General features: G+C 47.5%; 1 protein-coding gene across 2 annotated transcripts in view; it reads left to right on the top strand.

Annotated features, from left to right (window-relative positions):
* The first annotated feature begins 2,000 nt into the window (after positions 1-2,000).
* The window catches only part of SYT17 (synaptotagmin 17), a 39,159-nt gene continuing 25,518 nt past the window's right edge, over positions 2,001-15,641 (top strand). For both annotated transcript variants that reach the window (XM_069810049.1, XM_069810048.1), the window contains exons 1-4: positions 2,001-3,514; positions 4,869-5,017; positions 10,200-10,348; positions 10,775-11,394. In XM_069810049.1, the coding sequence (XP_069666150.1) occupies positions 3,482-3,514; positions 4,869-5,017; positions 10,200-10,348; positions 10,775-11,394 (951 nt within the window). In that variant the 5' untranslated portion in view covers positions 2,001-3,481. The remainder of the gene's footprint in view (positions 3,515-4,868; positions 5,018-10,199; positions 10,349-10,774; positions 11,395-15,641) is intronic.

Below are 15,641 nucleotides of genomic sequence, written 5' to 3'. Positions count from 1 at the left end.
CCGCCAGCCCCCTCGGAGCGCAAACCCGGGGGGGGGGTGTGTGTGTGAGGGGGGGGGGGTGGCGGGTCCCCCGGCCCCCGCGCTGCCTTGCGCGGCCGCGGAGCGCCGCAGACGCGTCCCCGTCCCCTCCCGCCCCCCGCCCGGGGCGGTGCCGCACCGCGGGGCGTATTGCGGCGCGGGTGGAGCGGAGCGGCGCGGCGGGAGGCGCCCCCCTCCCCTCCCCCCGCGGAAGATGGCGTACATCCAGGTGGGTGCGGAGCTGAGGGGGCCCCCGGGGTGAGCCGCGTCCCTGCGGGTGGGCTGGCTGAGGCGTTGTGCGGTGGGACTCCCGGCGCCGTCTGCGGGACGGGGGGGGGGGGGGGTGTCCCGTGTCCCGTGTGTGTCCCCCCCCCCCGTGCTCCTTGCCCGGTGCGGGTGCGCAACTTCGGGCTAACTTCTGGGGAGGAGTTGCCGGGGAGGGGGCAGGAGCGGATCCCCGCGGGGGACGGCGGGCAGCCCTCGGCCCTCTCTCCTCTCTGCTGGGTTGGGGGGGGGGGGGTGAGTGGGGTGGCCCCGGGTGCGTGGGAGCCCGGCCCGAACCCTCACAAGAACTTCTCGGGGGGAGGAGGGCGCTGAGCCCCGCGGCCAGACCGAGATGCGCTGGGGACTTCAGCGGGGGGGGGTGGGGGGGCAGGCGCCCTGGGCTGCGGCGAGCCCCAGCCTTCGGCGTGATGGATGGGACCCCCCCCCCCCCCCGCCCCAGCAGCGTGAGGCTGAATTAAATTCGGGGCTGGTTTAAACCCTGAGCGGTTTATCCCCGCCGGCCCTGCGGTTCCAGCCGCCCGTTTCCCATCTGTAGCCCCGCAGGCTGCCGCCCAGTTTTGAGATAAACCCGAGCGGGGGGTCCGGGCGCTGACAGAGACACCCGCTCTCAACGCCACCCGTGACCTCCCTCCCCTCCCCATCCCGTGGGGACGTGCCCCCCCCCCCCCCCCACTCGAGGCAGAGCCGCCGCGGCTCCCGGCGTGGGGGGGGAGCGGCGGGCGCTGCCCCCGAAGGGACGGACCGGAGCCGGCCGCGGGTGAGCCCCGCCGGGGGCGGCGAAGGGCCGGGTGGGTGCGGGGCCCCCGGGGGCCCTTCGGCTCGGCGGGGATCTCGAGTGGGGCCGGGCGGGGCCCCCGTGGGCGAGGCGGGGGTACGCGGGTGGGGACGAGGGCAGCGGGGAGACGCCGTGGTCCCCTCCCCGCGGCGTTAATCGCGTTGGGGGGGTGGGGGGGGTGCGTGGCCGGGGGGACCAGTCCCCAGGCTGCGGCGCCCGCTGCGGTGGGGCTTGTGAGCTTTCCCTCGGGGGGTAACGGCGGGGGCACAACGCGGTCTGTCACCAGTGGGGACCCCACCCCGCTGCGGCATCCCCGGGCCGCCGCCACGGCCGGTCGTAGCGGGTGGGTTGAGGCGGTTGTGATGGGTGGCTGCGCTGGCTCGGAGCAGGCAACCCCCGCGCTGGGCCCAGGCAGAATGGGGAGACCGGAGCCCTGCGGCGAGGTGCGAAGGGGAGATGCAGCCCTGCCTCGCACCCAGCTCCGGGCGAGGGGACGCACCCGGGGCAGCCGCCGTTGGCCCTCGATGAGGGCTCGCTCATGGCTGGAGGCTCCCAGCTGGGTGGTTGTCTGCTCGGCTGGCTTGGGACATGATGGTGCCTCCCCGAGCCGGGGGCTGAGCCCTTCTCCTGGGGGTGCTGAGCGTGTCGCTGCAGCCGTGCGCCCTGGGATCCCCCAGTGCCTGCTAGCTGGTGCGTCCTCCCCTTAAACCTCTGCCCTTCCCCAGCCCTGACCCTCCGCCCGGTGTGAGCGAGGTGGATGAACACAGCTGGTCGTGTTTGCTTTCCTCCTGCATTTGAGCCCTGTATGGCACTGGTTACTTGTTTACCTCTTACTGTACTGTGCTATTTAGCTCTTATTTCTGTCCTCCTGTTTCCTGGTGGAGATTTGTGAGTGGTCACAGACTCACTTTATCATGGTGCGTGTGCTCTTGGGGCTGGTGGCACACAGGCGTGGCTTCGCATCGCCGGTGGCCCATCGTGGCCAGGAGGGCTGTTTGACACAAGCCTACCGCGCGTCCCCGCGGGCCATTCGGAAATGCCACTTCCTTCGCACAGCACGTGCTACGGCGTTCGATTGTGTGGCACGGATCCAGCCGCTTCATTTTAGAGCAATTTAAATATTCTCATTGCAGCATCGCTAAACCGCTGTAGCTTTGGCTGCTGTGCTTTGGCTGCAACTTTGCATTAATAAGGAATGATAAAGCCCTTGAAACCATTTAGAATTTTCTTAAACAGTTGGTCCATGGGTATCTGGTAATCACTGTCTTGTCACATTGCACTGCAGCATTTCCCATCTCTTAATCTGTGTTTCTAACAAGTGGTGGCCTTTTCACCAAGCACTGGTTTTCAAGAAGTTTAAAAGGGAGGCTTGCACTGAAATGTGGTCCATGAGAGAGTTTTTGGAACTAAAGGCAACTTCTGCATCCCAGCTTCTTTATGAAAGGCGGCTCTTGTCCCTGTCATGAGCATAAAGCTAGAAACCAATTTCTACATGTGGAAGAGTCGTAGGGGGGAGGGGTGTTTGTTTTGTGTTGGTTTAGTTGTTGGTTTTTTTGGTTTGGTTTTTTTTTTAGGGATTCCCCCTTTAGAAAGGCAGCCAGGACAATTAGGAAACCCTTAGACATTATCAAGGGAAAGCGATAGAAAAGACATTTCAGCAGGGTCAAGTATAATATTCCAAGGGTGGCTTTGTGAATAAAACACTGGCTTGTGATGCCTTCTTCCTTTACTGGAGATTTTCTCTGTGACTTGGGGGAAGTGGCTGTAGTGCAGATTTTCAAACTGGAGTGCATGACTCCACTTTTAAGCACTTAACTCCTGTTTTTCGTAATCTTCAAGTCACATCTGCGGATGAGACTGAAGATGCCCAGCTACCTCAAGTCATGTGTACACAGTGGAGAATACTGGGAGTGTGGCCCTTCCTAGGAATGTTGCTTTTAACAAGTTGGCATTGAAACTATGTTTATATGGGCTGAATCTGGAGGAAAGCCTTTTTTTCCACTGTGGCATCTAACTGGAAAATTTGGATATGGTTTGCTGTCAGCAGCAAGTAGTTGCTGCAATTAGAGAGAGGTTATTAAAGAAAAGAAAATAAGTGGTTGCATGTGATAGCCCGTTAGCAAGGGGCAATGAGCAGGGTTTTCAAGCACCAGGATTGGTTTCGGAATTTCACTCCTGGGGAAGGAGGAGCAGAGGGAGCTTGGTGGGGAAGGACTGGAAACAGCAGAAGCTGATGCCTGGTCAGGAGACCTCTCCTCCCTCTAACATCTACAAGGTACTGTCTTGCCAGAAATTCAAGCTCATCCCAGGCCGGGGCATGTCATGGCAGAAAATTTAAAGTTATTTGAGCATTGCTAACCTGTTTTTGTCTTTTTCATTTTGTTCCCCTTTGCTTCATCCTGGATGTCTAAAGGACAGTTGGAGCCAATAAATGAGGTGAGTTAATCTGATGATTCACTCTCCGCTCTGTCTCCTCACTCCGTCCTGAGGGGATTGTCTCGTATTTTCTGACTCTTTACTGATGTCCTAGATATAAGTAATGCACCGCATTTTGGGCTGGTAATTTATTTTTTTATTGCAATGTTTAGATTTTGCTTATGGAAAAAACTGTGTTTTACTGGAGGAAAAAGAAATGTTCTGCGGAGTCTTCTCTGCAGATCTGCGTTCCTCAGAGGAAACCCTTTTGTGTGGTGTGATAGTGCCCTTGTATTGGCACACTTATGAATACTGCAGATGTCTCAAGCATTTGGGGGGGGAATATCTATGAAGAAAATCTCACACGCTTTATAGGAACATTTCAAGGTCACATACAATTGTAAAGCGACTCGACCCTGGATGTGCACGTGCTGTGCTCTTGCAGCTGCGTGTCTCCCCCCATGACTACGGAGCGATGCCCTTTATTAGCAGTGCCCTTGCGCTGCTTAATGAGCCTTCTTACGAACTGCAGAAGTTGGAGCTGGCGTGGGTGGGAAATGGGCTAAGGTTTGGCTTTCTGCTCTCTTGAAGCAAGCAGAGCTTTGAAGTGGAGGGAAGGCTGTAGGGATGGCATGGAAATGGGGCAGCAGCCTGTTGCCCCTCTGGTGGGGTGCTCCCACCCTGCAGTTGTAACAGCAGAGGAGCACTGTTACGGGTGATGCTGCCAGTGCCACCATGGAAACCTAAGAAATTAAATAGTTTTCTGGGTCAAGGTTCGTTGAAGGTTCTTCATTAAATTAATCATCATAGCAGAGGGGAGGCATGTGGATAGTGTGCTTTTGCTAATCCATTTCAGTGGCAAGTGTGTTGGGCTGTAATGCTGTATGTGTATGGATCATACAAGTACTACGTACCGATACATCGGCAGGGATGAAATGCGTTCACATTGCTGTGTTAATTAACTAGACCCTTGCCGGATTAAATCGGAGCTTTCGCTTACCTTCTGGTTTTAATTCCTTCTGTTGTACGTTTGCCGATCTATTAGTTTGTTGATGTGTGTGAAAGAATAAGCATGTTTCCACTCTAGCATATTGCTATGCCATAGTGTTTTGTAAATCACCCTCTTGCCAACCTACATAATAATACATTGCTACTAGAGGGAAAATACCTGCGGTGAATGCTTATTTTCCTGCCTTGTTATGGCATCAGTGAAGTTGGGCTGGTAACTGCCTAGCACTTGTCTGTTGATATAGATGGAATAAATATAGTTCTTAATGTTCTGTTGCAGAAACACAAACATAAATACAGCTGAATGTTATTTCTCAATAGCTATTGATGGGTTGTAATCTTGTACTTTGGTTTCCAATGGCTTCAGGGTCTGCTCGCTAGAATCTCGGATCTCTTGCTGTGCCGGTGGACTTGTAGAAATTGTTGTCAGAAGTGTTTCGACTGTAGCTGTTGTCAAACAAATGAAGATGAAGTTGAAATCCTGGGACCTTTTCCTGCTCAAACTCCAGCCTGGCTGTAAGTTTAGATGCACAATTTCCTAGCTTTAACTGAGGAGCAGGGCTTCTCCTCTGTGATGAGAGTATTGATATGAAATGGCTATAGGACATTCAGAGGATCCCATGTAGAAAGGAGGAATCTCCTGCTGAGGGTGGAAACGTAGGCCACGCAACAGCAAGGTGAAAAAGGGCAGCCCTGTTAGCTCAAATAGTAAGGTTAGTCTTTGTAAAACACTTTTCTGATGGGTATGACGGAAGTTATTTTGTAAGCTAGCATAGCAAGTTGATAATTGGTTTAGCTGTGCACCCTTTTCTAAAGATGCTTTTCATCTTCAGTCCTATTTCTTCTTCAAATGGACCAGCCCTTTGGAGCACTTCAACTTAGCTGAAATGCTGATGAGGTGGTTTTGAAATATTTTCTTATCCTAGTGTGAAAGTGGTTATCATATAGGCAGATGAAAGGCGTACCTCGTACGTGCTCTAAAGGGGAAATTAATTTAAAGTTTCATTTAGCAAGACTTGATCTCCTGCGTCATCTTAGTACTCTTCAAGATTTCCTCTTGAATCATTAAAGAACAAGAGCAGCAGCACCAGGTTTTATCTGGGGCTTTGATTATGTATTTGCAAGTCTATTACAAAGAAAGCCAGTGAAGTCTTCCCTGGTTTACTCCCTCTCAATTGGGAACCTGCAGCACAGGTGACCCTGTGGAGGCATTAATGAAACCAAGAAGGGAGCAGAGGTCTCCTGTCTTTTAGTGGTTGCTGTGTCACCTGGGCTGGGCTGTCTTCTGTGAGAGCAGATCGTTTGATGGATGTGGCTTCAGAGTGTCCAGAAGCTGTGGCACAGGAGATGTGTATTTAGTGCATCATATGATGCTCAGAAGTTGGTACCTAGGCACTGAGACACTCAGTGAATTTTATCTGCTCCTGTGAGTACCCACTGTTATTCTGTGTCAGGTCTGGAAGGTCCATGTCTTGGTGCTGCATGAAATATATTGTCTCATGTTTACATCGCAGTCTTGTCTATATACTCTTCTGAATCCAGGTAGAATAGGATGGTAATTAATACTGAAGCAATAAAACCAGAGGTGTTCAAGATGTGTTAGAGCGGTTTTTAAATGTGGAGCAGCATATTTAAGAGTCTGATGTACACCCAGAAATGGATTCACCTGCAATTAATGGGAAATGGAAACAAAATCAATGCTAAATAGGAAAGCATTGCGCACAGGAGAACACAGTGATGAGGGTGCAGTATTGGACGTAGAAAGATTGCTGCAGGAACAATTACGTACTTGGGAACAAGTAGCTGGCTTGTTGTGGGAGGATGCTTCAGAGTTTCTCTGGTGTGCTGAGGAGCAGAAGGGACATCATGTGTGTTTGGGGGTGTGGGCTGGTTGTCCCATGGTGTAGTTTTTGACTGCTGGATCCTTCTGTCTGGCTAAAGGGGAATTGCAAGCATTGAAGCTCTGTTCTTTTGATCTCAAAACTTGGATGTATGGTGACTTTGCAGGTGAGCTAGACTTTGTCGCAGGCAGAGAACATGGAGACCTTTGGACTCATAAAATGCTCTCTCCAGCCTGTATTGTTTTCCCCCAGTCCTGCTCCATCTGAAAGCCTCTACAATTAACTTATTGGCATGGCCGTAAGCAGAAGACAATGCGCTCTGAAAAAAAATGCCCAGTTCTTCAACCATGTTGAGCTTTATGCTGCACCTACTCATGCTAGCAGCCCTGGGTAGGGTCCCCAGGACCTCAGCCTAGGTCACGTATCCACCTTTCCTTCCAGCTTCAGGTGATCTGGTGCAGTTAGGGTCTCCCTGGTCTGCTCTAGTGCTGAGAGAAGGTGAGTTCCTGGGGTAATGCCTGAGAGGGGCAGCAGGAACCGAAGAAGAGGGCACGTGAGAGAAGTAGCTTTGCTTTGCGAGGAGGCATGATGCTGCTGTGCCTTAGGATCACTGAAGTCATCATCTTCTCTGGCACCGTTGCAAATTCTGTGATCTCTAAGGACGCCTGTTAACACACGTTGATGTGGAAGCTGGAGATCAGGCTTTGCTTGCTTGAAAAGGCTGTTGGCTCCTCTTCTTGAGCTGAGATGGACCCAGGGTGGTGCCAGGGAAGATGGTGGTGCTTTAAGCTTCCAGGGTGACTTTTTTGGAAAATGGTGAGGGAACCCAGAAATGAGTCAGGTGAGGAGGGCGGAGAGAGCAGAGGAGATACGGAGAGGGAAAGGAGCCGAGGGGGTGTGATTGAGAGGAGAGGGGGAGAAAATGAGCCTGTAGAGGAACAAGAGTCTGGAAGATGAAGAAGAAAGGAGAGTAAAAGGCAGGAGACAGAAACGATGTATTTTGTTTGCTGATCAACAGGAGGGCCACACTTTTTGTGTGTGCAGGTTTAAGGTAGAAACGATCCCATGCAGCCTCTGCTGGCTCAGAATTCAGAAGCCAAAGATTTCTGTTTTCAGTGTGTTGATCTTACACTCTTAAATCTCTCTATGTGTTTCTGGAGGTAGGAAACAATATCTGGAGTTAGATGTGTGAGCAGAGTAAGAGTTTGGAATTGGTCTCAGAATAAGGTGTTTAATGGGTATGTTTTTAAGTGCTCAGAGATCTGTGTATACCAATTGACCCCCTGTCCTTTTATTTCTTTTGTTTTTGAAAAGGGGGCTTTTGGATTCAGTGGAAATCCCTAAAATGGAAGACGGATTTGACACCACCATATTCTGCATTTAGATGCATGCACTGAATTTGGGAACAAATCAATTTATTGTATTCTCTGCTTGCAACCTGAAAGTGTTTTAAAAATAGATCTAGGTTTTCAGCTGAGATCTTTCCATCTTGCCACTTCTTCATGGGCCCAGGACACCGGTGTAATGCAGAATGCAATTTGCTCCTTCCTTACCTCCCCACCCAGTCCCTAGGGGAAAACTGCTTTTATGGTCTTCATTGGCCTACTAGCAAACATCTGCATGCACGTGCTTAATAATCCATCCTTTATTTTTTGCCTGTAGGTTTTCCCTTTGGCAGCTCCGAGACACTTCATTGTCCTGGAAATTCAAGAGGGGGCATTAAAGTTGCAAGTTTAAGCCATTCCTCTTGGGAGACTGTTGATTTTTCTCACTTTCTGAATTTTTTACAGTGGCAACTTAGGAAAAAAAATTCTTACTGAAGTGAGTCTAATTGTATTGACCTGAATGCATGGTAGCTTCTTGTTATTTCATGAGGAGTGCTCGCATCCTGGTCTTTGCATAAACGGGCTGGGAATGAGGGGGTGTGTTGGAGCTGCCCGTTGCGGAATATTCTACACAAACCCCAAAGATAAACAGTGCAGACTGTGAGACTGAATTGAAATCAAGGACGCGACTCCTCTTCCCAAAGGTTCGGATTAAACAGAAACAGCAGCTTTAACCAGAGCCAAAGTTTATTTGAGGAAAAATTATTGTTGGCTCAGTAGCAATTTCCTTACTAAAGGTCATCTGTATGTTATTAACTCACTATTACGTTTACCCGTTGTAGAACATCCTTAATGCCTCTCTTCCTGATTCCCTTTTCACCCTGCCTTCTCCTTGTTCTGTGCATTTGCTTCTCAAACAGAAGTATATCCAAATGCTACCTATGATTGTGTAGACCTGCATTTAGGCATGAAAAAGCTATTTGTGTTCCAAGTACTGATTATATGTCAAACTGTATGATTTGGACTACCTTTAATGGGCTGCAGAGTTGTGCAAATATTGTATGCCCCTTCTAGCATAGGGTTTGGTTTTGATTATTAACAGACTTTTTTTTGATGTGGATGAGTTGTGTGACTCTGAATTGGTGAGATTTGCATGGATCCTGCTGTGAACTTTGTGGATTTGGATAAGAATTTCCAGTTTAAATCTGTTTTATATCTGGGGGGCCTTTTCTGCGAGTTTACTGCTTTTTGCAGAATATATTTATTGCTTTACTCCAGTCATTGGTTACTAAGGCAAATGATTCAACATATTTCATTTATACCCAACCAATCCATGCACGTAGAAGGGGTGAATCAGGAGCAAAACTCACATAGTATTCCCCTTTGCTTTGCTCATTTCATGCTGACGCTCTCCTTCTGATCTGCTGCTATATTTTGGAGTAGCCTGTCTCATGGATTAACCAAAAGGCTTATTTTGCATGATGCACTACACGTCACGTACCGTTGCATGATTTCATTTCTATCGGCAGCTGCTCCCCTCTGAACGTGCAGTTGGAGACTTTATCTCCTGTAGTTGTTACTGTCTGCTCTTGCTCTTCTTTCAGTCAAGGCTGGGAGGTCCTGACTGCTTTTGTGAGCCACTGTGGCTGTGACACATTGTAACCAGAATGTTGTTTTATATGAAAACAACATATATACATTTATTTTATATATATATTCATATATATAAATTTATATTTTTATATATATATATAAAAGAAAGCCAAACAAACTGAAATGGGAATTACACATACACTTCTTTATGATGCAGTCTTCTCTTGAGTCTTCTCAAAGATGCTATAGCTGTCATCAAATCTTACTTTGTTATTTAGAACCTGCCAACTTCCCTGCTCCCGCCGAGACCCCTGGGCAGTAAAATTACTGCCTGGTAAACCTCTAGTTTATAGAAGTGGATAAAAAGCAGCCAGTTATTTTAAAAGGCATGCCAATAAATAGCTCTTAATGAATTATATTTGTGAGATCGAATTTTCAAACCTTAGTGGTGTACCTGTAAAGCGATATTTTACTGAGAGAGGTGTTTGGTAGGTTTGAGATGTCTGAACATGGTGAATTCCCATGCTGGTTCATTCCTAGTGAAGTCAGTGCTTCCAAAGTGTAGCTGTGAATTTACAGCAATAAGCTACTGTTTGGCTTTTGTGGTTTGTGGGGTTTTGTTTTTCTTTCTTTTTTTCTTAAAGACAAATATAATACTTCTGATCAAGATCTGAGTCACACGTGCCCATGTGGCCTGTGTCGTGCTCTAATACTGATATAACTCTGTTTGAAAGACGGGCAGAAAGATAAAGAATCTGGTTTTTTACATAGGTCTGAAGTCAGTTGCTCAGCCTTTTGCTTGCCAGATAGATCAGGAGATACCCTGCAGCATCCAGGGATGCTCACCCAAGATTAGACCCAGAATACCGGAATGCGTTTTTATTCTGTATATACTCCTTTTACTCGGTTGAATCACCCAAAGGTCTCTCGTTATAACAGGATAAGCAGCCAAAATGAGGACAAAGATGGAGACTCTGATAATACAATCAGTGAGCTGCCTCCCACTCTTCAGCATGTTTCCCCTGACAGAAGGCGGTCGTCTTCAGATGCATCACGGTCCACTTACAGCCTCACGAGGCGGATTTCAAGTAAGGTCGTCCTTCCAACTTTAATGTAATTCTTGTGGGGAAGAAAAACTGTAGTGCTTGCTCTTTCATCTTTTAGACAGGGAATCAAGTCAAGTTGAAGGTACATTGATTAAAATCTCATCCTGTTCTGCAGGAACGCAGTGGAGAGGGCCAGCCCTGTTTTTCTTGCTGAAGCATATGCATGGTAATTCCATGTGAAAATGGATGGGGGGGGGGGGAAGTGTAGCTGAGCTTGTACTTCAGTGTAACTAAGGGTGCTATTAATTCTTGGCAATGTAATGGTGAAAAGTCCCATAGGGGAGCCTGCTGTGCTGGGCATTGCACAAACACAGAATAACTGTACCCAAAGAAGCACAGGTTGACTTGCACCTGTAATGGCTTCAGTTGAGTTTCTAACAATCGTACTTGTGCATTTCTCTCATTTAGGTTTAGAGTTGAGGAGGCCAAGTTCTCCGTTAATTGACATTAAACCTATCGAGTTTGGAATAATAGGAGCTAAGAAAGAAGTAGTTCAGCCAACTGTCCTGCGAAAAACCTATACCCCAGATGACTATTTTAGAAAATTTGAACCAAGACTGTACTCTCTTGACTCAAATAGTGATGATATGGACTCCTTGACAGATGAGGAGATCTTATCAAAGTATCAGCTGGGCATGCTGCATTTTAGCACGCAGTACGATCTTTTGCATAATTATCTAATAGTGCGAGTCATTGAGGCTAAAGATCTGCCTCCTCCAATTTCTTACGACGGTTCAAGGCAAGACATGGCTCACTCCAACCCCTACGTGAAGATCTGCCTTCTTCCTGATCAGAAGAACTCCAAGCAGACTGGAGTGAAACGCAAAACGCAGAACCCCGTGTTTGAAGAGAGGTACACATTTGAAATCCCCTTTTTAGAAGCCCAGAGAAGAACTCTGCTTTTAACCGTAGTGGATTTTGACAAATTCTCACGCCATTGTGTTATTGGCAAAGTGTCAATGCCCTTGAGTGACGTAGACCTTGTGAAAGGCGGACACTGGTGGAAAGCCCTTGTGCCTAGTTCTCAGGTAACAGAATTTATCAGATTATTGCCACAATTTTTCTCGCTGGTTTTTTGTGCAGTTCTTTGGCTTGTTGGCAAGTAATGTGGTTTCTAATTAGTCGTTATCATCTTGTTAATATAGCATCTGCTGGGTTGAAATAATGCGGGCCTATAACTGGTCTTACAACCAATAATGTGAGGTAGAGGAGCTGTCTTTCGTATTCAGAGGAGGTGGCGTGACAAAAGAGCCTATGTCAGCTTTAACGAGAACAACTCAAGACTGCTTTGGAAGTCCGCACCTTTTGGAAGATCTTAGTTGTCACTGCAGTGGCCTGCATCCATTCCCAGACACCGCAGCCATGCTGTCCCATCTGGGTCACTCCTGTGGTTGTTAACATGATTGTGCTTTTGGGGGCATGAGGGGAACCACTGGTGCCAGTTCAGTAATGATTTGATTCAGTAAAGTGTATAGAAGACAAAATCTCTACAGACTTGTGGCATAACGCATGACCAAAAAAATTGCAAGGTAGTGGTAGATTTTTCATCGTGTCCCTGAAGGGAATAAACTTGCCATAGATTTTGCCTGATGTAAGTGGCATGTTGCTCGCATGCAAGTTTGAGCGTGTGTTTTTGCCTAGATTCAACCATCCGATGGGATGGGAAGAGAAGATGTAGAGGGTCTGTGTGTGCTTCCACGTCTGTTCTCAGGAAAGGTCCCTGGTCAGTGCCACCTCCTTGCCAGCCAGGAAAAGAGCTGTTCAATGGGAGGGTCTGAGCTTTGCAACCAGGAATGGCGGTTGGGTACCAAATTTGCTACTAGCAGTATCACTCACATAGCTAGAGGCACAGGACACCGTAAAAAGCCAGGCTAAGAGCGTGGCAGGAGCAGCATCTCAAACGTTTGCGCTAAGGACAGGAGTACCACTCAAGGCTGGTAGAACAGGGTTGCCTGTCCCAGTTCCTTGCCAGCTCTGGGATTGCAATTTCTAAGTTGTAGAGCCTTTGCTGAATCAAAACCATGTGTGAACTTGGATGGTTCACATCTTCTTTGATTTTTATGTGTTCACAAAAGGGTGGCATAGCCAGACTTACTAGACAAGATGAACAGTAAATCATTGACCTCACCGCTGATTTACGGTGTGCGTCTGAGAGTCTGATTTGGAGTGGAAACTTGTGATCAGACACTTGTTGAAGTAAAATCCACCAAGCAGTGCTTATACATGGAGCCAGCTCTGTCTGACTCTGGTTTGCCCCCGTTCTGTGTGCAGGGGGGCTGAGAGCACTTCTATCTCTTGCTCAGACCTTCTGCAGTGTGTAAGGGGGGGAAAAAAGATCAAGACCCCTGATAACTGCAAGAGAGCTGACTAGATCTGCTCTAATAGAAGTAGAAGCGTTATGGGATTAGCTTGAACAATGTTCAGGCAAAAAGGAAAGTTTTGAAAGTTGTGCGCAAATCAAAATCGTGGGGTCCCTGAGCGTTTCTTTATGTAGGACATGTCTTCGTGTCAGTGGGATCTGTAGTGGGGGGGTGAGGGGACAGCTGTGATATGAAGCGGTTCGTAAGGAAAATGAACAAGGACAGATATTCCTGGGCTCCCCTCACTGCCTGGGCCTTTTCTCCCAGTATTTGTTTACAAATGCCTGCAAAAATATTTTCTTTTTTTTTTTTTTTTATTTTTTTTTTTTTATTAGTGGTTCATCATAGCCTCTGCGTTGTGTATCTCAGGACAGAGCTCTCCTCTTTGCATCCCGTCATCCTTCTGTGATTCACACCATGCAGCCTTGCTTTTTTTTCCCTCGGCTTTTGCATGATAAATACTTCTCTGTATTATGTATCTTTTTATTAGTAACATGGATTCATTCCACAGCTAATGCAAACCTTGATTAGACAAGATCATCTCTGCCTTCGTGTGCCAAGCTCGGGGCCAGCCCTTCCTCCCTCCCTCTCCAAAGTTTCATTGAAAGCTGCTGCTGTTTTCAGCAGTGCTGTCTGCTTCACCAGGATTCAAGATAAATGATTTAAGCAGAAATTGGTATTTCTGATATTTATAAAAGGAAGGAGAAAAAAAGAAAACTCCACTTAAATGGGCAGGCCTAACCTTACAAGCCTTTTGCATTTATCTGCTTGCTATCACATGGAAAAATTTCATTTAAGCAAAAAGTCCTTTGCACCTTGATTAGTAAAGTGCCTTGTTTTGGTCTTGTCATACTTCCTTGTTCTTTTTACTTTAGCTGGCAGACTGCAGCTGCAAAGAGAACAACAGTACTTGTACTAGGACATCCAGGGAGGATGTTTGGTATCATCTTCCCATGTTTTCTCAGTGATAAGATTTTTAAAGTTCATTGAATAAGGTATATTTTATCTTAGTGGTGCTTAAAGTTAAATTTATTGATCAAAGGGTTAAAATAAATCCTAGAAGAAGTAAAACAAAAAAGCTTATTACTTTGAAAAACTGCATTTTAACGTCTTTCAATAAGAGCGATGCTTATGCTAGAAATTAGTGAGGTTTTTTTTGATTGCTAGCTGGAAGATTCTGCCTGTGGTATGATAGATTTGACATGTTGACAATTTTTTTATACTTCTCACTGTTTTGCTTGGTTAGTTGAGGGACAGACAGCCTTTCTTAGCTTCTTGTTGGATTGAACCTGAGTCTGCTGAAGTGTACTTTGTGTTGTGAGATCATGATGGACAGAGACAAAAAAAATCTATACGCAATAGCATTTTGTTTTGCAGAAGGTGTCATCGGATTCTGGAGAGCAATGCAAAGCTGCTGTGGTGCAGTTCTGATCATTAGCCGATGAAAACTTGCCAGGCAGGGTTGGCTGCCCCGGGGCTCTGACATGGAGCAGCAGCTGGCAGCAGCACCCCCCCAGCGATAAAGTTTGTGTTGGAGAAAATGCTGAAGCAGGTGCTTGGAAAGCCAGTAACAGGAGGGAGAGAAAAATAGACAGTCGTAGACGTGATATGCAAAGATGAAAGAGACAAAATACATGATTTTTTTTTTTTTTTAACTGGCATTTATAGACTGAAACATGATGAGCTGGAGAGACGGAAGAAAGTGAACCCAGATGGCAGGAGCTGTGGAGAAGGTTTTCTCTCCATACTGATGGGAGTGGGATGGGACAGGGTTTGTGAAAGAGCAGAGAAAGTGTCCTAAATGGTATCAGCTAAGATGAACATCTCTTTTGCGCTTGCTGTATCCACCTGCAAGCCATTGCCGTAGAGAGTGCTGATAAAGTCTGGTGCAGAGTCCTTGTCCCACCATCACACTGAGCCCCGTCAACCCCAGAGCTGGGACACTGCCTCGGTTCAGGACCGTGCCAGCATGAGTGAGCCCTGCTAAAAAAGATGGGGCATGCCAGCAATCTTCTGGTGCGTGTGGTGTCGGCAGGGATGGGTGGGTTTCTCCCAGGCTGAGGCATGGTCCACCTTCTGCAGCCAACAGCTCCGTTGACTCCACTGTGCCAGCTGGACCAGGATAAGCTCCTTAGGCCTGTGGATGGGACATCAATGGGTGAAAGCCCATCGTCATTAATAGCAGAGTATCTTCATTACCACCTTATGGAGTTGCTTGTTAACTAACAGCCTGAGAATTTACCTTGGGTGTAACGAGGTGGGCTGCGCAGCATTGCCGTGCTCATTATGTCAGAAACAGGTTGCTAGAGAACCCGATTATGGGTGAGCGGTGTGCTGTCCTCTCAGCCTTGAGGAATCAGTGCAATAAACCACTTGATGCTAAGCTTCAGGCAAAAGACTGTACCTGTACATAAATACTTTTTTAGTTTGAGTCATGCAGTGAGCACTTAAGGGGATTGAGTCCAAAGCGGAGGCACAGGGGAGCTGCCGTCCAATGTATCGTCAGAGCCAGCAACTAAGCAGAAGGACTTACTCCTTGTAGAAAATGTCAGTGCAGGTATTGCCAAATTCTTTATCCTTGGTAGTTCTGGGAGGCTTTTTCTTGCAGGGTAATTAGTGTGTTTCTAAAGCGCACTAGCTGCTCATGGAGTAGCTCTTGAGTCCAGTCCCCATAGGAACACTCTGCGCTCCTTAAATATCCCCTTAAATGTGTGTGGCTTTGCTTAATTACCATGAATGAAGTTGGCAGGCCTTGCTGTAGCTGGGCTCAGATTCGCACATTTTGCTGTTAAGATTAATGCTGAAACACATGTTCAAGACCCCAAGTTTTATTGACATATGATTCATTTCTCTTTTGGCAGATTTGAGTGGGCAGGAATAAGTGTTTTAGACCAGCAGTAATGAGAGCTTGGAGA

This window comes from Haliaeetus albicilla, chromosome 22, assembly GCF_947461875.1.
Source record: "Haliaeetus albicilla chromosome 22, bHalAlb1.1, whole genome shotgun sequence".
Taxonomy (NCBI): Eukaryota; Metazoa; Chordata; class Aves; order Accipitriformes; family Accipitridae; genus Haliaeetus; species Haliaeetus albicilla.
The sequence above is the reverse complement of the archived record's forward strand: the minus strand, read 5'-3'. Positions and strand labels throughout refer to the sequence as shown.